At 39.7% G+C, this 24,835-nt stretch overlaps 1 protein-coding gene across 1 annotated transcript in view; it reads left to right on the plus strand.

The window, feature by feature from the left end:
- Positions 1-11,045, plus strand: part of MSR1 (macrophage scavenger receptor 1) — a 67,279-nt gene extending 56,234 nt beyond the window's left edge. Inside the window, exons 9-10 of the mRNA XM_036300124.1 lie at positions 1,335-1,523; positions 10,193-11,045. Of these exons, the coding sequence (XP_036156017.1) occupies positions 1,335-1,523; positions 10,193-10,326 (323 nt within the window). The 3' untranslated portion in view covers positions 10,327-11,045. The remainder of the gene's footprint in view (positions 1-1,334; positions 1,524-10,192) is intronic.
- Positions 11,046-24,835: the final 13,790 nt, after the last annotated feature.

Below are 24,835 nucleotides of genomic sequence, written 5' to 3' on the forward strand. Positions count from 1 at the left end.
CTTGGGCTCGATCCCCCAGGGAGCGGGCCTAAGCCAGCAGGTGGACATCCTCTGAGGGGACCCACACTGCAAGAGGGCATAGGCTGGGCTGAGGGACCTCCCCCCCCCCACCCCAGTGCACAAATTTTTGTGCACCGGGGCTCTAATTTGGAATAAATATACATTCTAAAGGATTCTATAAAAGCATCAGCAGGTGTGTCTGATTAACATGTCTCCTCATTTAAATATGTAATGTGATCTTGTAGGTTAGTGGTTCTCAAAGTATGGTCCCAGAAATAACAGCTTCAGCATCATGTGGGAACTTGTCCCACTCAAGACCTACTGAGTCTTGTGGGGACAGCCATCTGTGAATCTAATGCATACTGCTATGAACTGAATTATGTTCATTCATCCTCCTCTCCCTATGTTGAAGCCAAAAAACACCATTGTGATGATATTTAGAGGTGGAGTTTTTAGGAGATAATTAGGTTTAGATGCTATTATGAGGATAGGGTCCTCATGATGGAATTAATACCCTTAAGAGATCCGAAAGCTTATTGTCTCCTTTCAAAAATTGTCTGCTTTGTATCTCATTCAAAGAAAGAAAAACATGTTGGGACAAAATCCAGTAGCCTTATAATAAGAAATATCCAAGTTATCTTGTACCTCCTACTAGGAGATAGGATGTTTGGTCATCTATTTTTGTGTTTCTGATATTATAAAATATCTTCTCCACCTCCTATATCATTGAAAGTCACTGGATTGTGTTTTCCAATTTGTGTGTTAGTGTGTCAAGAAAATAATAAATCGTTTTGTTATAAAATTTTCTAAATAGTATGAAAAATCTATATAACATTAAAAAACTCGTAGCTGTTGAGTTTTAAAATCATTGAGATATAATCTTTGAAGTGTTCTCATATACACAACTTACATAAATGTTAAAACAGAATAGATTTTAATCTTCACCTTTGACTAATGCCATGCTTGTAAACTAAACTCTTAAGTGCATGATACTAGAAAGTTTAAAATGTATTCCAATAGTTGAGCTTATTTTTAAAAAGTGCTAAAATGATTTTTTAAAATATATTTTATTGATTTTTTACAGAGAGGAAGGAAGAGGGATAGAGAGTTAGAAACATCGATGAGAGAGAAACATCCATCAGTTGCCTCCTGCACACCCCCCAGTGGGGATGTGCCCGCAACCAAGGTACATGCCCTTGACTGGAATCGAACCTGGGACCCTTCAGTCTATAGGCCGACGCTCTATCCACTGAGCCAAACTGGTCAGGGCAGATTTTTAAAGCATTATGAAATGGTGTTAATATATAACTAACCCCTGCTGACTTTTGTTACAGCCCCACCTCGGACAGTACGACTGGTCGGCGGTAGTGGCCTTCATGAAGGCAGAGTGGAGATTTTCCATGATGACCAGTGGGGCACAGTTTGTGATGACCACTGGGAACTACGCGGTGGACTGGTCATCTGCAGGAGTTTGGGATACCGAGGTGTTCTTAATGTGCACAAGGGAGCTCGTTTTGGACAAGGTAATTTTTTAAAAAATATATTTTATTGATTTCATAGAGGAAGGGACAGGGCGAGAGAGACACATCAATGATGAGAGAAAATCATCGATAGGCTGCCTCCTGCATGCCCCCTCCTGTGGATGCAGCCCGGGCATGTGCCTTATTGCATGTGCCCTGACCAGGAATCTAACCCTGACCTGCTGGTTCATAGGTCAATGCTCAACCACTGAACCACACAGGCTGGGCAGACAAGGTACTTTTTTAAAAAAAAATTATCATTATTGTTACAGATATTTAAAATGTTTTTTTTTTTTAAATGAAGCATAGGCATTCTCTAATATGTAGAAGCAAGTAGAGATAGAAACTTACAGCATAGGAAGAAAAATTGTGTGTAGGATTTTTTAAAATGGCCTTTCCTAGAAAGTAGAAATGAAGAGAAAGGGACATTTAATTTAAAATGACATATGCTCTCAACCTTTAATATGTAAATTTTATTTAGATTTAATTGGTTAGTTGCAGAGTACTAACATAGAGGAAAACAGAGTGATTGACAAAGTAGGACAAGCGAATTAATAAGGTGACTTAGAATCTATAAAGTGGACAGCTCATTTCTAATAGAAGGCATACAGCTGTCATCTATGCTGATTACTCACCTCGTAAGTGATAGCTAAAAACTCTGCAGTTTTGGAAATACCAGTATGTGATAAAGATCTGAATTCTTAGGATGTGTCTTTGTTGAAAAAATGAAATATAGTTTGCCAATTGTCTAGATAATTCAATCAATATGTACTGGCTGAATAGCTCAATCCAAAAAGAGAAAAATACTCTAAAATAGCTCTTATCAAGATGACTTACACTTTACGTTATCCAAAGAGTTGACAACTCTGCATTTAGCTTTGTATCTCTAAGGAACAAGCCTGGTGGTACAATTTATTAATTTCTTCTATCCCAGATGGTAAAATCACCACTGTTTGAACATTGCATTCATCTTAAGGCCTAGTCTCACAAGTAGAATATTCTTTGCCCCACAGCTTTTATTCATTCCTGCTTATATCTCGAGGGAGTTCTGGTCTAATGCACTGGCAAAAAAAAAATATATATATATATATACACATATATAGTATAGAATACTGGCAAGAAAATGTTTTCTATTTAAATAAGTAATGAAACAATAGAGTTTAGTCTCATGTGAAATTATTATTATTATTATTATTTTTGGCTACATGGAGGCAATTTCCTTCAGATAGCTGGCCACTTCTCTAAGATGAATGTTCATTTTTACTGAGGCTGTGCATTTAGGGTAGTCGGTGGTGCTATATGTTATACTAGAGTGTTATTGATAAAACAGCAAAGTATGCCAGAATTTTGTTTCCTGTTTACATTTTCAAGCACCTGATGAAGTGAATCAGAAAGAACAGGCATTTGATAACGAAGGAGATATGAGTTGAAACTTTAGTGCTGATACTTATGTCTCAGATTTCAATCTCTTATTTCAATAAAATGGGAATAATAATAATAATAATAATACCAAGCCAGGTTTATTTTGAATCTTAAAAGAGCTGGCATATAAAAAGTGCCAAGCCCTAACCGGTTTTGCTCGGTGGATAGAGCATGACCCTGCGGACTGAAGGGTCCGGGGTTCAGTTCCAGTCAGGGGCATACACCTCGGTTGCAGACTTAATCCCTCACCCTGGTCGGGGTGCAGGAAGCAACCAGTCGATGTTTCTCTCTGTCTCTCCCCCTCCCTACCACTCTCTCTAAAAATCAATGGAAAAATACCCTCAGGTGAGGATTAACAACAACAAAAAGTGTCCAGTACAAAGCCTGCCTGGTGGCATTGCGCAACAGAGGCAGAGAGCACCATCAGCTGTATAATTATAGGTTAGTTTCCATCCTCTGGAAGTTAGAAGGGCCAGACCTGTGTTGTATGGTACAGTGGCAGAGTGATGCTCCAAAGCTCAGAGTTGAATGTGACTTCTTATTGAGCAGAGAGCGTGACTGCATGTACTAGATAGGAACCCAGATCATCTCCCCGCTCCACCCAAGGAGACCCAGCTCTAGTCTCTGCTCACTGAGTGGAATCCAGCACCAAACAAGTGAGGAGTGATGGATTATGAGAAATTTAAAATCGCAAAGCAAGATGAGCTGGGAGAGGTAATAAAACTCAGGTTATTTGTTCTGAAGAACAAGAGTCTGAGAAATAAATTTCACGATCTGCTTCGTTGTATGTTTTATTTTAAGAAACAGGCTTACTTTGTAAGCTGATTTGGGATTAGACACAGCAAACAACCTTTTTATGTAAAGCTGCTTACACTCCCCCTTACTTTTCCACTCCACCTTAAATTTACAGTTTAACTGGGGGGCGGAGGGGGAGAAAAAGCAATTTTGAATGCAGCATAGAGACAAAAGCAGAAATATGAGTGGAAGGGTTGGGGAGAGAAAAGGATGCATTAGAATTTTAATTATTTGTCATTTTTTAGTAAAGTAAGAAAAATTAGATTAATACTTTATGTATATATACCAGTACATTACTACCAACATTCAAACAGGAAGGAAAAACACTTGCATTTGTCTTCTTTGTATAATTCCCCATTAAAGAAAGAATACAATTTTCTCCATGCAGTTTCTCCCTTCTCTCTCTCTCTCTCTCTCTCTCTCTCTCTCTCTCTCTCTCTCTCTCTCTCTCTCTCTCTCTCAGTTTTGAAATGGCAAACATGGCTTACCAGAGAGAATCCTTGTTAGCGTTAAGAAGAATTAGTTTTGCAGCTGCAAGGAAAATGACTTATAGGAATAAAGCTTAAAGCATTCTCCTTTAAATAGGTTCCTCCATTTGAATGTGTCTTTTGCTAAAGTGGAATGTTCTCTCTCCACACCCCCGCCCTCCCTCCCCCCCCCCCCCCCCCCCGCCCCCGCCCCAGTGGACCAAAAGGTTAACTTAAGGAAGCACTGAGAAGCATTTTGCCTGTCACTGCATGGGGTCAGGGAAGGGGGAGTGAGTCACTCACTCCCTGTGCAGGCTCTCCAATCCCTTGTCCCAGTGGCCTCCCTGCAGCAGCCTGGATGAGCTTTGTCAATGGCTGTACTCTGGAAATTTGTTCCAGCCTGTCTGAGCCCGTGTGCTAATGCGGGAAGCATAAACTGGGCCTGGAGCAGCCAGCTATCTCCTCTTCTCTTCCGGTTTTACAGAAGTTTGTGCCGAAGCCCCAAACTTGAGAGCAGAAACAAAAGACAATTCTAAGATAAATGTCATCTTCTATTCATTACCCCTTCCCCATTTCATAATCAAATTTCTAAGTGGAATTTAAAACAAATACAAGAATAAACTGAAGGCGATCAAAGATATAACTATACCTCTGAATTAAGCTTCAATAAATAGGAGTAAAAATAATCTCAAAGATAAATAAAATATCTCAATGGATAGGAGCTCAAATTCTTGCCTACTGTACCTTGCATGTAAAAGACGTTTACATGTTGGATCTTATGGAACCTGATATGGAGCCTATAGAGTTCTTAGCACATCTATTTTGTTACTATGGTTAACAAAGACAGGGTGAAGTAGGAATAATATTGTTTAGCAAGTGCTGATTATATGATCTCATTTAGTGCACATTGTACCTGTGAAGAATAGATATTATAGTCCCAATTTTTCACAGAGAAAGTAAATAAAACTGTCAGCTGTCACAAATTTGCCCAAGTTTATACTGCTATTATGATGGGTTTTTTGGGGGGTCTAGATTATTGTCATAATCTGTCTCTGTACTAGACAGAATGTTCTAAGTTCTTTATGCTTAAGAACTTCGTGTCAGAAGAGCTTGCTTCTTCAAAATCTTAGAATCCTAGATTTTGAGAGGTAAATGAAATTTTAGAGGTACTTTAGCCATATCCCTTTATTTTGCATGTATAATAAAGTAGGGAAAAGGAGTGGCTTCTTTAGGACCACAAAGCTAGAATCCAGAACTTTAGTCTGTTTCACCATTCTCTATTCTGATTCCCATTCCATTTCAACTTTGATCTGAAAACACAATGATTTTCTTGAGAGGCTGTTGACAAAGCACTTCCAAAGGCTTAAAAGGGATACAAATTCATGTCACTCAGCCGTAACTGGATTTAATTCACCTTCATGCAGAGATTGCTAACTGTGATTTTTACTTCCACAGAGATCTATTCAGCAGCTAGTTGAAAAATCTCATCACTTTGCTATGTATCTGGCTAATGTATAAAATCTGATTCCCTTTTTCCCCATAAAAGTCGTGGGTTAGTGGTAATTAGATTAAAGAAACTCAGAGTCCCTCAAAGAACAACACTGTCTGATTTCTTTTAAAAGAAGAGATGAAGGGAAAATGGTATAATCTGTCAAACATACTCTCAAGCATCACAAACTAAGCTCATGAACCCCAGAAGCCATGGACAGTGCCTTGATCATGTCTGCTTTGGGAACACCAAGTCGGTTAGTCCCGACACAGCCCTAAAATGTTAAAGGAATTGAAGCTGTGTAGATGATTAGGTAGATGACAGGCAGACAGATAGATAGATGATAGATAGGATCAGAGAATGAAAACATCTAAAACATACTCATCAATTTTGCATAAGTTTCCACTAAGTAGAAAGGATAGTTTGGAGGCAAAAAAATAAAAATGACAGCATCAGCAACAAAATCCTCGAGTAACAGTTATTACCTGAAGAAATAAAAACAAATTTTCTTTTTTATCTTTGAGGTTCACATGAAGATAAAATTGTATTAATTTTTTGCCACCTTAGCATTAATTTTTAATGCAGAAACCAATTTGGAAGGATATGGGAAATGTGTATTAAGTAAATTTTTCCCTTAGGCTCAATAGTCCTGACTATATTAACATAAAAATAAAATGACAAATCTTTGAACATTACTTTTATAACTCTATTTGGGCTCCTATGTAGTCAATAAATATCTCCAAGCTGTAAAGGGCCTTATGTTCTGTTGCTGGCTCTGTTCTCTTTGAGAAAGCCATACATGCTTTCTGAGTCTCAGTTTATCTACGCATGAAATGGAGATAATTGCCATTATTCTACAAGATTATTAGAAGAGTAAATTTTAAAATCATATGTGAAAAGACTTAGTATGTTCACTGTGTCTGAGTCATTCCTACATAGGAAAGACCAAAGTTACCAGTAGCACAATCTGCTTTGCACAATAGTGGGGTCAGAGTTAGGACTTCCAGATGCAGGTGCCAGCCCTGCCGCTGATTACGTATGTGAGCTCAGTTGTTCCATTTGCCTAAAGCAGAGGTCCTTCCTGGGAAGTCAGTGCAAGAGAAAATGGATTTTGATTTTGTTCACTCATGTAGACGCCCAAAACATCTGCTGAACAACCCAACTGAATAATGCAGAGCACTGCAGTGAATCACTGATTAAAGCCTGGCTCTAGGCGGATGCAAGGGAATGCGCCACCATGCATTAGCTATGTGACCTTGAGCAACGTTACTTATTGTCTCCGATTTTTACTTTACAGTAAAATGGCATATAGAAGCACTTAACATTTAAGGTTATTTGAGGATTCAGTGAGATAACAGATCAAAAGTACTTTAAGTGTTTCTGCCTACATTGTAAATTCTTCAAAGAGTGGGCTGAGATATTCATTATTATGACTCCAGAATGGTATTCTAACATTCATGGATTCCGCTACTGTGGTTTCTAAGAACAGACAATCCCGGTATGAACATTTCAAGCTCATGTGAGCTCTCCAGTTCCTCATCTTACAATTGATCAGTCCAGGATAGCTTTAGCTTTTCCAATAGATTGTTTGAATCCTAATGATTTAATTTCTGTTATATTAAATGAAAAATACAATGTTCCTAGTTACCTTGGTGATGTAAACCAAAATATAAATTTGTCTTATATTTGGATCTTTCTAGCGAAGGCACAAATTATACAAAAATTAAGTGATTGCACTAATTTATTTTCCATGTGGAAATCAAAATTTCTTGTCTAATTCAAAAAGTAAATAAAAACATCAGTCATCACAGAAAATGTCTACATCAACATCCTATTAACTTACAGACTCTTCAGTTTAACTTTCACATTTCTACTAGACACGATTCTAAAATGTACTTCTGATTATGTCATTTCTTGTTGTGACTCACAATATAAAATTCAAAGTATTTTAGAGTGTGGTCCAAGCTTCCTATCAGTCTTCCTTCTTGCTCATTAATATGCTTTGTGTTTGGATGCCAGGAGACTACTCACTACCCTAATACCTCCAACATGTTCATGCTGCCCCCACTATATGGAATGACTTCTATTTTATGCATGGAAACCTCTATCCACTTTTTAAGATTGGGTCAAATTTTATCTACATTGTGATTACAAAATTCCCAACATCTGCTAATTTATTCTTATATTATACATATATATGACTATATATTTATACATAAATAATCATGCACGTATTGTTAACTTATGAAGCTAACAGAATATTTGAAAAATCAGGAAGAGCGATGTCATTGTATGTGCTTTACATATGCCTCTGAAAAACAAGGTTTTATTTAACTCTGTTTTACAGTGACCCAAAGATCTCGTATTTCAAAATATGTTTCATATAGCTCTTGTGACAGAAAGAGGACCTTTTAACATATTGATCCAAATGAAAAAGCCCTCCACCACTTTGCAAAGGTGTTTGCTGAAATTTAGATGCTAAATCAACAATTTCCTGGTGGCATGAAATGTTCTTGAAAATTCATTAGGGGGTTTGCCATATTGTACTAGTATGTTTAACAAAACCCAATGAAATCATTCATTTAGAAGTTTTCAAAGGTTCTATTTCTAGCTGTCATAAGCGTAAAAGAAAGGAGAACTTTAATAAATGAAACACTTAGGAAAATTTTTAGAAAATATTCTAAAGACATTTCCAAACCTTTTTTAAAGTTATCTTTTCTTGCAATGAATTCCTTCCAAAAAAGCAGTTGTTTTCTTATTCATGATTAAAATAACATCCTTATCTTAAAAGTGGCAGTTTAGTTTGTTTATTTAGATGAATATCTTCAAGGCAGCCTACTGCTGACAGCCATTGTTTTTCCTTCTAATGTGTTTGAGGAAGAATCAGAAAAGGGTGTGAGCTTTGCCATTTTCTTGTTACAGTATTTGCCTGCCCTTGCAAAGAATGCAGCCTGGTGCAGCCACTGTGGAGGACAGTATGGAGCTTCCTCAAAAAACTAAAAGTGGAAGTCCCATTTGACCCAGTGATCCCACTTCTACGAATATATCCCAAGAAACTAGAAACACCAATCAGAAAGGATATATTCACCCCTGTGGCAGGCCAGCACAGCCAAGGGTTCAGTGGGCCTGAGGAGGAGCATCAAAGGATTAAAGAAAAGACAAAGAGAATAAGCTGGGTCTAGGTGGATCTCCTGTGCCTGGCTAAGGCCACAGAGAAAGATGGGAAGCTGAGCCTTTATTTTATAGCCAGAGGTAAACAAGGTAGTGGTCACCATAGTTAAAATGTTCTTATGAGTTTTACTTGTTTTGGCAGCACTTGCAGCACCTCCCACAGCCATTAGCTACCCAGATAGGATCTGGGAGCCTCATAAGGTCAAGCCTAATTATGCTAATATGGCTGTGTCCTCTAAGCTGGGACTTGTTTGTGGCTTTGCCAACAGGTCAGTCTGAGGCTTAACTCTATAGTCGCTCCCTACACACCCCTATGATCATAGCAGCACAATTTACAATAGCTAAGTGCCCATCAGCAGATGAGTGGATTAAAAAACTGTGGTACATCTATACAATGGAATACTATGCTGCTGTAAAAAGGAAGGAACTCCTACCATTTGAAACAGCATGGATGGACCTGGAGAGCATTATGCTAAGCAAAATAAGTTAGTCAGAGAAGGATAAATATCACATGATCTCACTCATTTGTGGATTATAATGAACAAAATGAACTGATGAACAAAAACAGATCCAGAGACAGAGAAGCATGGATCAGACCATCAAACCTCAGAGGGAAGGTAGGGGAGGGTGGGGTAAGGGGGAGAGATCAACCAAAGGGCTTGTATGCATGCATATAAGCCTAACCAATGGACACAGACACCAGGGGAGTGAGGGCATGAGTGGGGGTTTGGAGGGACAAGGGAGGAACAAGGACACAAATATAATACCTTAATCAATTAAAAAAAATAATCGATGGTCTTCTTACAGGACAGTTTGTAAGACCTTCACTGGTAGTAGTGGTTTTAGGTTAATTAAAAATAGATAATATATTTGGGAAACCGGGCCCATGTAAATTAAAATACTAGAGGCTAAGAACTCCAGGATACCTTATGATCCAGGTCTACCCCATATCCATACACTTGAATCATCAGGTCATTGCCTATATCATTACTACTGAATCTTATTTCTTTCCTTATTTTTAAAAATAAAAATAATTTTCTAAATGCTTAGAGGAAACCAACCATTCTTTAATCTGTAATTTTGTAGAACTGTGCACCTTTGTTACAGCTCTTACACTTTGGATTTCAGTATTTTACACATCGACAAAATATAAAGTTTTCTGGGGCTGGGGATTGATTTTTGAATCCTAATAAAGAGCACAGAACTTGTATATAGACAATGATCAACACGTTCTGTTAAGTTAGTGAGTAAATAAATGGCTTTGTTCCACTCAAATATAAAAACTAAACTATACTTCCTAATAATGCAATTGTATCTGATTTCTGTAGGTACGGGTCCAATATGGCTGAATGAAGTATTTTGCTTTGGGAGAGAATCATCTATCGAGGACTGTAAAATCAAACAGTGGGGTGTGAGAGCCTGTACGCATGCTGAAGATGCTGGAGTCACTTGCGTTTTATAACGTACTAGTGACCCGTTGCATGAAATCGTGCAAGACCCGGGAGCCCTCCCCACTCCCACCTCCTGCACCTTGGGACCACCCCAAGTCCCAGAGTCCCACCCTGCATGGCCGGCACACCACGGGACGGCCCCAAGTCCTGGAGTGCTACCCCGATGCCCCACTCCGGGCCATGCGGAGAGGCTTCCAGGCCCCACCCCTGCGGCGCACATGCAGGGCTGAGGAAACCCTGACAGAAGCCGAGTGAAGTGGCCCCCGGGACCCCCGCCCCCCCACAGGGCTGCAGGAACCCTGGAAGAAGCCCTGTGGAGCGGCTGCCGCCCCCACCCCCCACTGTGCTCACATCCATCTTGTGACGGTGTTACTGTGTGAGGGTCAATTTGTATATTAACTCTATTACATAGGATTATATTTCCCTCACATTTATGTAATTGCTGCAAAATGATTTTTATTACTTTTATCCATTAAAATCAGTTTAATGAATATTTAAGAGATTAAGAATATTGCCCCCAAATAAGGAATATTTAAAAGTCACTGGATAAGCATATTAACAACCTTCATACTTACTATATGTTTGTTTTTGAACCATTTTAACATCTAAGTTGTCAAATGGAATTTTATGATTTATACATTGAATTAAATATACTGAAGTTTAAGCCTTCTAGATTACAAATGTCAGTAATATGGAAACAATTTCCATCAATGGTTCCAATTATATCTTCACCATGAGATTGCAATTTTTGTCATTTTTTTTGTCTTCTTTGAAATCTATTTAGTTGATTTTAATTGAATTCCTTTCTGAATAATGAGAAGGTTGAGAAAACTTCTTTGGTGCCAAGTTTGCAAAAGCTTTAATTCCTGCATATTTTTAAAAAAAGAATCTTATCCAGCTGTCACGATGTTAGATGAGCAATAACTTGGCTGTAAATGGTAAGTTTCAGTCATGTACAATTTTTATCAGAAGGTTTTACAAGCTCATGTGTTAACATGAGAAATGACACGGTTAATAGCATAGTTATCCTATATAATAAAAGGGTAATATGCAAATTGACCAAACAGCGGAATGACCAGTCCCTGTGACGTGTACTGACCACCAGGGGGCAGATGCTCAATGCAGGAGCTGCCCCCTGGTGGCAGCACTAAGGATGGCTGACTGTGGCTACTCCCACCCCCCACAGGGAGCTGGCTTAAGCCATGAGTCAGACATCCCCCAAGGGCTCCAGGCTGAGGGACCCACCCCCCACCCTGAGTGCACAATTTTTTGTGCACTGGGCCTCTAGTTAACAATAATAATGTGGTTGTTTTACATGGGAATGTATTGACAGTTTTTTTTTTTAAAGTATATTTTTATTGATTTCAGGGAGGAAGGGAGAAGGAAAGAGAAACAAACATCAATGATGCGAGAGAATCATTGATTGCCTGCCTCCTGCACACCCCTGACTGGAGATAGACCCCTCAACCCTGGCGTGTGTCTTGACCTGGAATCAAACTGTGACCCCATGATTCATAGGTCGACACTCAACCACTGAGCCACGTGGGCCGGCTGTATTGACAGTTTTTACTGAATCATAAAGTTAGTTGAAAGCAGGACGTAGGACAGTGATGGCGAACCTTTTGAGCTCAGTGTGTCAGCATTTTGAAAAACCCTAACTTAACTCTGGTGCCGTGTCACATATATAAATTTTTTTGATATTTGCAATCATAGTAAAACAAAGACTTATATTTTTGATATTTATTTTATATATTTAAATGCCATTTAACAAAGAAAAATCAACCAAAAAAATGAGTTCGTGTGTCACCTCTGACACGCGTGTCATAGGTTCACCATAACTGACGTAGGAGAATAGGCCCACCTTTGCCAGATTGTGTGTAAGTAACTGATGAATCAAAAGTGTCGTTTTTAACATGGAGCTCAGGTTGTTATGCATTTAACTTAAGTTGAATAATTACCTGTTGCAATTCTAATGCACTGTGTTTAAAATGTAAATGCATCTCCTTACTCCATCTAAACCAACAGCATGCTAATGTCTGAAGTGCAGAAAGAAGTGTCAACTATCCTGTGTCTTTCCATGAAGTCCCTGCCTCCCACCACTATGCTGGGTTTATATTACATCCACTTAGCTATGCTAGAGCTACATTTTTCCAACATTCCCTTTCCTGCATCATTCTTGCTGTCATGGACCACAGAAGACCTGTTGCGTGGGATTGAGAAACCGTGTGTAGCCACAGCCATCGGTATCTTTATGCTCAGAATGTCGGGCAGGGGCCGCAGCGCACCCACAGCACACACAGGTTGTCCCTGCTCTGCTGGCTGACCTGGTTTACCGGACAGAAGTGCCTGTAGCTCCCCAAGTCCCCCAGGTGCCTCCTTCCGTGTCCCATACTCCTAGGCCCGGTGCATCTTTAGCTCACTGGTGAATTCGCTGCCTTCTCCTGCGGCCACTGGAACCAGCAAAGCTGGAGGCAGTGAGAAACTAATGCAGGTTCCAGCGCATCCTCATAGCTTCCATTTTGTCCCGGCTGTCTCCACGTTCATGTCCATCTTCCTTGCTAAACTCCCACCCTGCTGAACTCAGACGACCCAGCAGCAGGCATCAAACCAGCAAACATTTCTCAGACTGCTTAGTCAGCAACCAACATGCACAATTGCACAAGACCTGATGTGTTGAAGAGAATAAAGGAAGCGCTGCTCTGCACCGGGAGACATGAGGGGCCTTAGACAGGAAAGTGGACAAAAGAACATGGGGCATCCAATAACTGCATGAGCCTGATATTGAGAATCTTCTAGTTTATAAAGAAATGAGATTATTTTTAATTATTTTGGCGGTTTAACTGTGCTTTCTGAGGTTGAAACACAGGGCCCAGGTTTTTAGAATTACATCAAGTATCAAACTCTTCTACTGTAGGTTTTTCTATAAAAATGTCAAGTACACAAGTGATTTTTAAAAAGGAAAGATACCATATTATTGTTAATAACTCTAGAATTGAATGTGACCCTTAAAGCTCTTTGAAGTTCCCTGAATGAAAAACTCTATTACACTCCTAGCTAGAGTAATTTTAGGTAACGGAGGAAAAAAACAGACTGAAATACATTTGTTAATCACCCATTAAGAATCTCCCTAGGGCCAAGTAAGTTCAATCAAACCTGTGAAACATTCCAATTACTTTCAGAAAAGTCTTTGATGCTTCATACTTACCATAATTCCCTAAAAAGACTGATGCAGTTAATGACATAAATTATTCTTCTATTTTCTTTTGTTAAATTCATAAAACAGTCCTGTTCTAAAGGTTCAACGAATAAAGTGAAAACAGCTACTATTCTGAATTAGGGCTTATAAGGGAAGGCAAGCTGGCTTTCAGAGAACCAATTTGTCTGATATCCAGGTCAGCTGCCAGAGTGATCAGAGGGTGAAAAGGAATAACCTGAGAGAGTTCAGATTAAAAATAAAAAATAAAAAAACAGGAAGGGGGCGAGAAGGGAGACGGGAGAGGAGGAAGGCGGGAGGAAGGAGGAGAGGAAGAAAGAAGGACTGGAAAATGGAAGAAAGGAGATTCAAGGAATAACCAATTTGCTAATTGTCACTTAACCATGCGTCACAGGTTCTGCATTAAAAGGTAGGCCAGTCTGCGATATTTTTAAACATCTATACTGAAGAAGTGTGGTAGCAAATCAATTGGGGGAAAGTGACTTGGGATTGTAGTAGGGTTACCAGGGGTGGGCAAACTTTTTGACTCGAGGGCCACAATGGGTTCTTAAACTGGACCGGAGGGCCGGAACAAAAGCATGGATGGAGTGTTTGTGTGAACTAATATAAATTCAAAGTAAACATCATTACATAGAGGGGTATGGTCTTTTTTTTTTTTTTTAGTTTTATTCATTTCAAATGGGCCGGATCCGGCCCGCAGGCCGTAGTTGCCCACGGCTGGGTTAGACAGTTCTTTCTATGTTAATAATTCAAATTCTAAAGTTGACTTCCTACTCAAAGCAGAGTTTTATTTTGTATCACAGGTGGTAAAGGAATCCAGGCATTTAAGAGAACCAGTTTGTCGTTTAACCGGTGGCTGTGTACTCAAATTGTAACTGAAGATCACCGCCTGTAGACTTGACTTACGTTTACGTAGAGACAACAGACCAAACATTCCCTGTGCTAGGACACGTCTGCTCTATTTTTCATTTTCAAATAGAATCACAATGTTATCAGTTAATCATTAACATTGAGAAAAGTTATATTAAGATAAAGCAAATGTATAACATTCTGTCTGTGGATTATGCTTTTCCTACAGAGACAAAAAAAACCCCACAAAAAAAACTTAATTCATTCTTATTTCCTTTTTTTAAATATATTGTATTGATTTTTTTTTTTTTTTTTTACAGAGTGGAAGGGAGAGGGATAGAGAGTTAGAAGCATCAGCTGCCTCCTGCACACCCGCTACTGGGGATGTGCCTGCAACCAAGGTACATGCCCTTGGCCTGAATCGAACCTGGGACCCTTTAGTCCGCAGGCTGACACTCTATCCACTGAGCCAAACCGGTTAGGGCTCATTCTTATTTTCTATGTATCTTCTCCATGGACGGGAGAGCAGCGTCATTTCACAAAAAGGCTAATGTTGATCAGACAGCCATGGGAGGCGGTCAGTGTTCTGCGCAGGCAGCGGGAGACCCGGGTTTCTGTCCTGTGTGTGCCTCTCGCTTGCTGCGTGTGCTTGAGGGAAGTCATTTTACCTCTAACCCTCAAACCCAGGCAAACAACATAGGAGCGTGACTTAGCAACCCAGGCGTGATGGCGAGGACCAGAGGTGAACGTCAAGAACCAAACAGAAGTCAATTCATTTTCTCGTACCTGTAATGTTTACTAGCCACCCCCACATTGGGTAGTGTCAATGCAAGTAAAGACACTGAATTACGCTGAAGTGACTTTTGTTTCCTAGGCCGTGTTCTTTTCCTTTTGATGTGACTTTGAGGCCCTCACACATTAGAGCTTTATTGGGGCTAAAAATGATAGTGCTCTCTGAATTACGACGGGAAGGTAGTTGTGTATCCAGAACTTTTCATTGACCCGGGTCCTTCGGCAGGGAGCATGCTGTGTGACTCGGGGTAGTCTAAGTCAGTGAGGAGATGATTACCTTGTAAGCAAAAAACAAACAACCCCAAAAACATAAAGAAACAGTAAGGGGGACATTCCCAAGGCTGCCCGGGGCACGTGGCTTGTCCGGTGCGGACAGCAGCTCTCGGCCTCCCTGGGCGTTCAGAGAAAGGGAAGAGGAACGTTCACAGACGGATCCTGAGTGGAGCCGCAGCGGAAATCTCAGGTCAGGAAGCAGCGGCGGCCCGGGTGAATCGGCTTCCCTCCGCCTCCCAAAGCTCCAGTCCTTTACTCGGTGCTTCTCTCTCTCCCTCCATCAACGCTCTCCTGTCTCCACTGAGTTTTGTTTTGTTTTCCTCTCCCCCCTCACTTCCCAAAGGGCCTGGGGTTTCATTTAGACGCTGTTAGGTAACACCTGTTAGGTAACACCTGTTTGGTGAAACCTGTTAGGTAAAACCGGCTGGTCCTGGAGAATGCCAGCCAGGACCTGATGCAAACCCCTTGCTGGTGCAGCCCGTCAGCCATACCTGCCACAGCACCATCCCGATCGGTCAGGCTGCGGAGTGTTACTGACAAGCAGGAAACCAGGAAGAAAGAAGAGGATCCTGGGCCCTTCCTGGGAAGTGGTTATGACCCAGAGAAAGAACGTGGTTTGGCCCCGAGGGGCTTTTTATGTCAGTGCCACAGAAGGATGAAACCAACAGTTTGCTGGAAGAACAGAAACTCCAAGTTAGGAGGTTTTAATTGGATTTAAGAGGCACCCTAACACCATAGAAGGGAAAGTAGTATCTAGTGAGGAGGGTGGCTAGAGAAAAGGTGGTGATCTGCAGGCTGGAGGGACCGGCGATGCCTAATACCAGGCAGCCGTTTAGCTGGAGAAAGGGCCCCTTTCAGCTGAAAGGGATACTTCTCTTGATCCATAGCAATTTAGAGCAGGTCACAGAGTGAGGACTGAAGGGTCAGGATGCCCCTAATGAAATTAAGCAAGCCAGGAACACTGTCTGTGCTTGACGATGTCATCTTTAAACAAGATCTTTACATCTCGACACTCTTAGTTCACAGAGTCACTGTTGTGATAAAATTAGATTGATCGGAAAATCTGTGTAAGCTGCATAATCTACTGTTTAAACTAGCCGTATTATTATTGCTATCTAGGAAGAAAAGGTGAGAGAGAGGCTGAGGAAATGTCTCTAGTTTCTACTCAAGGAATGAGTCTGGCTTAGTGTAATTTTGAGTATGGAATTAGACGTGTGTAGGATGAATTTTAATATATGGTAATATTATAAGTTTCTTAGTAGTTTTGATTAATCATTTGGGCATAATTGCCTTGCTTTATTGTATAATTCATGTTATGACATTGCCAGGTGCCAGCATAGTTAGTAATAGAGTCTCTGCTTTAATTTCCATATTTTTTTAAAAGGTTTATGCAAGGTGCACCTTGGCGTATAAGAGGCTCAGTGTTCCGAGGAACATTTTAGGGAAAGAATTTGGGGCACAGGCTGTACTCCCCCCTCACTTATCGGTCACTCCTGTTCTTAGGTCTCCTGGTCAGGTGTGTTTGGTGCTGGTTCCACCACATAGAAGTTTAAATTCCATAAGCATCAATCAATGACCATCAATTTTCTCATCCGTGTATGTGGGAATAACAAAAGTACTTACAGGTTTGTTACTAAAATTAGTAAAATAATTCGAGGACAATTGGAGGTATGCTGGTGTTATATAAGAATCATTCAGAAGGGAGGTTTTCTCAACATTGAATGACAATACTTAGGGGAGCTGTATTATAAGCTTTAGTGACAAGGACAATGAGCAGAGTTCTTTCTGTTTGTTCACTTTAAATCTTGGATGTTGACATTCTAGCTCCCCACCCCTGGAATCTTAAAAATAGACTTTTAGCTCTGGCCAGTGTGGTTCAGTGCTTAGAGCATGCCCCATGCACTGAAGGATCTCAGTTCAATTCCTGGTCAATTCTGGGTTGGGGCACATGGGGGAGGCAACCAGTAAATATGTCTCTCTCACATCAATGTTTCTCCCTCCGCTCCCTTCCACACTCTCTAAAAAGCAATGGAGAAAAATATCCTCTGGTGAGGATTAACAATAAAAACAAACAAGTACTTTTGTAATATGAAAGTCCACAATAGAATGCTAATTTAAGAAGTTCGTCACTTTGAAGGATTATAAATGTATTTTTGTAGTAATCAGAAGTTTTTTTTTAAAATATATTTTATTGATTTTTTACAGAGAGGAGAGGAGAGGGCTAGAGAGTTAGAAACATGGATGAGAGAGAAACATCGATCAGCTGCCTCTTGCACACCCCCTACTGGGGATGTGCCCGCAACCAAGGTACATGCCCTTGACCGGAATCGAACCTGGGACCCTTGAGTCTGCAGGCCAACGCTCTATCCACTGAGCCAAACCGGTTAGGGCAGTAATCAGAAATTTTTAAAGATCCAGATATATATACACATATTAATGCCAGATCCATACTGAATAACAAAGTGGAAAGATAAGCTGTGTAGAGAATTAGAGAATTGTTTTCCCTTATGGACTAGAACAGGGAAGTCTTGTAAAATTAACAGATACCTTAAATTTAAATTAAACAGATTATTTCTGTCTCCCCTCCACAGAAGGAGGCCTAAGTCCCTTCCAGTCTCTCCAAGAACTTCCCTGGAGTGAACAGTCAGAACAAAGGATTTAACCTGGTCAATCTGAGACTCCTGTTCCTCCTCCTCTAAGTTAGTTAAATTTAGGGTTCATACTCATGTCCCAAGTACGAACCCTAAACGTAAGTTTCTTTTCCTGCACTGCCTCTTGGGCACTGCTGAAATTCCATTATGCCCAAAATATCACAGACACAAACCGGAGAGTTCAGAGAACCATGAGATTCCCAATAGCATGAGCATCTCAGGACCAAGTATTAAATGTCCTGTTGTCTACCACGGGAACAATCTCATTGGTTGATTTTGCTTCCCCTTTGCTTCTCAGTTCCCTACCTCTCCTCAACCCTTTTCCTATCTTCTCGGGCTGTCAGTTAGCATCCAGTGCCTAGTAATTGCTTGAGCATCACAGGTCTTCATTTTATGCTTTTCACTATGTCCATGACTCAGGAGTCTTACTTTCCTCCTTCAAATCTGCCAACAGACGGTGACCTAATAGTTATTATTCTCTCTAAGAAGATCTGTTATGCGCAATTAAAACAATATGTCCCCCCATCTTATGGGCTGGTTTCAAAAGGAGAGCATTATCATACATTCACTAAGAAGTCACAATAGGCAGGCATATAGCTACATACTGTGGGAAAAACAAAAGTGAATAAGATATAACTGGTAAATAAGAGGTGAACAGAAAGAACCACCATGGATAAAGAGCTATTGAGTTTATGATTCATAATCTGCAGAAGGCTCTGGCAAATAAATAGTCTCTGTTACTTAATGACTCATTCTGGTCAGTTCTTGAAATAAGAGTGAACACGTGTAAGAGACCCAATCCCCACCAAGCAGGTGTGATCTCAAATCATGAGCACAGCTGTAATCCTGGTATCCATCCTGTTTCCTGAGAATGCTGCGTCCCTGCGGCTGGCAAAGCTGTCTTCTTATTACTCCTGCTGCACAGGTAGCCAAAGCACCAGCTGTTTGCCTCAGTGCCGATTGTCACAGGGCTTCCTGCCTGCCTGGAGGGCTTCCTGGGGCCCTGCCCAGCTTGCTAGGGTCTTATGGTCCCAAGTAGCCCATGCCAACTGGGTTCTCTGGTCCAGTAAACCCCAATGTATCTCTGCTCATATCAAGAGAGACCAAGAAAAACTATGCCCCCTTCTGGTGTTGTGACTTATTATTTCACCCAATTAAAGTACCAGCCCTGCTTATGTGCCCTAGTCAGCAATCAGAAGGGGTGGAAGTGGTGGAGCTCTCTTTACCCGCTGCCTGTCTCTCTTACGCGGCCAACTCATCGATCCCATAGCATCTCTCCAGCTATCATTCCAAAATAGTTCAATTCCTTTATCACTTTATTCCACTGGTAATGTGAGGCATATTATTACAGCCCAGTGCCTCTGAACAATGCTCCATTTAGAAGGTAATGCGAATAACTGCTACTTCACGCACAGAATTGTCAATAGACCATAAAAAGGTATTTGTTCATATAAAGTATCAGTCATTGCTTTCCTATTGTACCCTTTAAGTACCATGTTGCTATCCCTGAACAGTAATAATTTCATTTTTGAACTTTAAAATAAGTCTTTAAGTGACTTGCGCATCTGCTTAGCTGAGGAAGCATGACCTTCCCTGAGTCTTGATGCCAGGGCATGTCAGCTGAGCTCTCCGGACATTTTTCTGACCTTTCAAGACACATTTTAGAAATTAAAGCTAATGGAAAACAATTTCCAACTTAAGTAGTTGAGAGAAAATATAATAATGTAGTTATAAAACTTTTCTGTAGCTAAATAGTCTCTCAAATAAGAATGATGGCATCCCTGAATCAGTAGCTTTTATAGACTGCAAATAGAAGAAACTGGAAATTTTAAAAAATGTTATAAAATAGAGAAAACTGTTGATTTCCCATCATTTGTAATATTCGAGGATTTATCAAGAAGGCAGAGTAGGAGAAGGTGAAGGACACCTCCCCTCCCGACTCTGGACAGGGCACAAGGGACATAGAATGGGGCTGGCTGAGAGATTTGTCAATATTTAGTTACACACTGTGCTGAGACATCTGAAATAATGCAGTAAGATGACCCAGCTTGCAGATTGAACATGGAAATGAGAATTTAAGTGCATGGCATGCTAGGTGAAAAGGCACAATGGGAGGAACAGAGCATCTGGGTTCAAATCCTGCCTCTGCATTCAGTGAGTTTACTACTTGTAATCTTAGGTAAATCGGTCAACCTTCTTGGACTCACTAGTCTTGTCTATCATATTAATGTAATAATTATCAAGAAGAAACATGGCAGTCTTCTAACTCATTGGCAGCCTCGCTAAGTGTTGTACAGAGCAGCCCAGTGATCAGCATATGTTCTCATCAATAATAGGATTGAGGCCTCCAGACCAAAGGGAAAGCAGAGAGGGGACTAGCAAGAGGATAGACCTGTTGAAACCGGTGTTAACAGTGCACTAAAACAGATGACTCTGGTCCACCTTCTTAAAAGGACTGACTCTTATAGGAAAGGAGTAAGTTCTGAAATAAATAGGAACTTATGTCAGGAAATTATTCAGGCAGAATCCAAGTGGAATGAGCTAAATCACCCCAAGTGTGGGGAGCCACCTGGGGTGCTAGCCTTCAGCCTTGGGACAGGATGAGATACAGAGCTCTGCAGTAATGGGGACTGGAAGCACAGCGCCCCACAGGAGCCAGGAGTTGGAGCTGCTGCCGTGTCCCAGCTTAACTAACAGAGGCGGCAATCGAATTCTAAGAGATTTTTCTATTCTTCTGCCTGGAGGTTAGATTGGTGCTCCAACTAAAAACTGTTCTGTCAGCAGGAAGAAGAGATACTCATTCTTGATTCCCCTCATAGATAGATGAACAAACTCATCCGATAGTTCACCACATCCTTAGAAAAGCGTCTCCATGCTTAGGGGCCAGTTGTTAGGAGGTGTCTCCTAGACTCTGTTACCTGCAGTGGTTTCCTGTTCAGACAGCTGGTTGTGCTGAAGCGCCACCTCCTGAATTTCAGAGATGTCATTCAAAGGCTCCGGCTCACTATGATAACACTCAAAACAAGGCTAATATGTTGAGAAGCTGAGAGACTGGCTCTCAAACTATGGTTTTTTAATTCCAGGTTTACTAGATTCATATGCCATCTCTGAGCTCAGTGGTTCTATTCAATTCATTCCTGAGTCTCTCTCTCTGCAGGCAGGAGTCTAGAGTCCTGCTATTTTCCATTTATTATCTCTCCCACCTGAACCTTAGCAATGGAGGTTGATAGAAGATGGCCAGTGTGGTTCCCTATATCCACAGGGAGTCTAACCCAGCATGGTCATGATACTCACTCTTTCTGCAGCTTTTCTATGTATATATTACATAGGAAATAGCATGAACAATTAGATCCTGGAGTAGTCCAACATGAATATGAAAGTGTGATATATGGTAGAAAGTTAGAAAAGATATTCTCTGTTATACTGAGAAGACATGGTAAAAAATGAAATCAGTTCCTGGTGTATACCAAGCACAAAAATCAATTCCTAGTAAATTAAAGGTCAAATGTTTAATGCCAACCTGTAAAACTAGGAGGAAAAAAAAATAACACAGGAGGATTTCCTTCTAACTTCCTTATAAGGAAATATTTCTTGAATGGGACTAAATACATAAACTACAATGAAAATATTGATGAATTTGCTACATTAAAAAACTTTATAGGAATCTAAATACATAAAACACAGAAAAGAAGACAAGGTAAAAATTGAGATAGGATATTGCAATACACATAATAAGAAAATAATTGGTTTTCATAAAACAAGATCGAAATAAAATGAAAATAGAAAAATAGACTTAATAGAAAAATGGGCAAAATATATGACTTAGCAACTGACAGAAAGCAAGCCAAGTAGTAACTAAGAAAGCTAAACCACAGTAAGGTATCATTTAACTGTTTCCTGCCTTGTATGACTCACCTTAAAATGCCCCATTTCTCCCAGCCCCATTTCTAAAACTCCATAAATATCCTTCCTTACTTTCTGCCTTCTAAAACACTTTGAAAACTGTCAGTGCTGTGTTCTTTTTTACTGCAGTAAGTTAATAAACTCTACTTGATTAGCAAGTTATTCAGGTGATCTTTTGTGCAGTCAACTAAAGTATATTTCATTTATTTTTTATATATTTATTTTTCTTTCAAAATTGAGATTTTATTGGTTGTTCTGAGGATAAGTACAGATATTTCAATTTGTACACAATTCTTAACAATGAATATACTATATTTAGACTAAGAAGAAATACCCTATTGCCATATATACCAATATAAATAAATCTCTGACAAAAATATGATTGACTTGAAAACAGTAATACTAAACAAAAACTACTATAGAGAAATACAGTTTACCTCCATTTATTTAAAATTTAAAGAATGCAAATCAATAGAAGTTATTTAAGAATTTGAAAAATGGGGATTGAGAGAAATGGGATTGCAATTAGAAAACATTAAGGAAGTTGGAACTATGTTTTTAATGTTTTCACTTGGAAGATAGATGATGGCCTCATAGGTGCTCATCACATTATTTAACTTTTTTGCAATTTTAATTATTTTCTACATTTTAAAGATAAAAGTAATATAGGGGTACACTATTTGAAGACAGTTGTTTTCAGAGGGGATGATAGTGTCAAATGGTGCAGAGTGTTCAAAATTTAAAAAATAACATGAGTCCTTTGCATTTTAGGACCTAGTAAATTTTTGTAGACGTGGAGACAGGAGAGTGGAGTGGTAGGAATGGAGGTTGAGAATAGATCGGAAATCGTGGAGGTAGAGACAGGGATTATAGACAATGTTTATGAAAGATATGTTTATGCCAACTGAACATTGTTAAACTGTGCCCAGTCCAAAAGCAACACACCATGAGAAGTTTATCTTGTATACTTTTCTTTGTGTATTCTCCTGTCACACTTCAAGCCAACAGACACTGTAATCAGTTCCTCTGCTGGGAAGCAGTGAAAGCACAGAAATTTGTAGTCATGCAGTTTGCATTTTTAGAGACCTTAATTGCCTTGACTACAGACCACTTTACATAACTACCAAACAGCCAGAAAAGGTCAACAGGATGGGTTGCCATGGAATACATTTACCAATGAGTTCCCATTTGTTGACTCAGCTTTAGGGATAAGAGGCAAAGGAGAGCTGGAGAGAGAAAGATCTAGGAATCAAAAAGAGACAAGAGAAAAACGGGAAATAAAACCATACGAGAAGAGAGGATTAGGGAAAGCCTTCCTCAATTTGCAAATACTGACTCATGAGAACACATTTAATACTTCCATTGCCTTCAATAAGTACATTCACAATTAAAAATGCCTTATCTGTGAAACAACACATTGTAAAACTACATGCTCTCTTCTTGAAGCAGCCAAGCTCCAGTATATAACTTAATGCTGATGTTACTGGCCATGTTGGCTCTCAGTTCTTGAGTTCCTTATATATTTTGGATATCAGTGACAGGTGATTAATGGAATTAGTGGGGTGATCACATTTTATGGTATAAAAATTTGGAACCACTATATTGTACACCTGAAACTAATATAACTAATATGATATTGTATACCAATTATATTTAAATTTTTTAAAAATTAGAAAGTGGGGGGGGGACAGAGATTGAGTGTTCTTCATGAATTTGCTCATGAGTACTCTATATGAGTTTTATGGAATAACAAATGAAATGTTAGGTATGACATAGGTAATCAATCTATATCCACCACCCCATAAAGACAATAAGAGATCCCTTTTGGCCAGGTTCCCTTGGGTGTAAATCTGTATCAAAGGTTGTGTCCTATTTATGTGTGTACTAAGGGAGGGTGAGAATCCTTATCAGCCAAACCTCCCACCTGCACTCTTAACAGCTTAGGACTGAAGAGTCTCTATATTAGTATCTCTAAGGACAATATAAACAACACATCCTCAGTACTTGGGCAGAATATTAAAGTCTGCAGGTTCAATGAAATCTTAAAGCATCACCTTGATATACTGTTCTGATGTCTGAGTCGATTAGTGCCAATATTGGCTGCTGCCCCAGATGCAAAAATAATGGTAGGGTCCAATGTCTTATTTCTAGGGAGTCTTGTCAACTTATAAATCTTTGTACACTGGTTTGTGCATGGGAAGAATGCAATCAATGTTTGGCAATTAAATGAAAACCATGAGTGAGAATTATTTCTGGAATTCAACTTTTAACACAATATCAATTTATATGAGCGTATGATTTTGGATGCGAATTGGTATTTTTGCTGGCAGTTTCTTAAATTTTAGAAGCTTGTTGCTTTCCTACACTCTACGTTATTCTTTAAAAAAATCAATTTCCCTCCCTTAAGTTATGCTAATATTTTAGCTGGAAATAAGGTCCAGAACAATGGACCATGTTCTGCAAATTTTATAAAGTGAGAGAATACTAGCTATTGAAAGAGCTAAAATTTACCTGACTGGTTTGAATGATATTGAAACACTTTCCTTATTCTTCTGTAACTTGGAAAACATGTTTTCAACTTTTTATAGTTGAAAAACATTGATATTATTTAGAAGAGAATTTTAAAGGTATTCCTCTCAGAAATAATACCAGTTCCTTTTCAATATACATATTTAAATATGTTTTTATTGGTTTCAGAGAGAGGAAGGGAGGAGAAGAGTCAGAAACATCAATGAAAGATAATCATTGGTCAGCTGCCTCTTGCACGCCCCCTACTGGGGATAAAGCCCACAACCCTGGCAGCATGTGCCCTGACTGGGAATCACACCATGACCTCCT

This window comes from Myotis myotis, unplaced genomic scaffold, assembly GCF_014108235.1.
Source record: "Myotis myotis isolate mMyoMyo1 unplaced genomic scaffold, mMyoMyo1.p scaffold_m19_p_3, whole genome shotgun sequence".
Lineage (NCBI taxonomy): Eukaryota > Metazoa > Chordata > Mammalia > Chiroptera > Vespertilionidae > Myotis > Myotis myotis.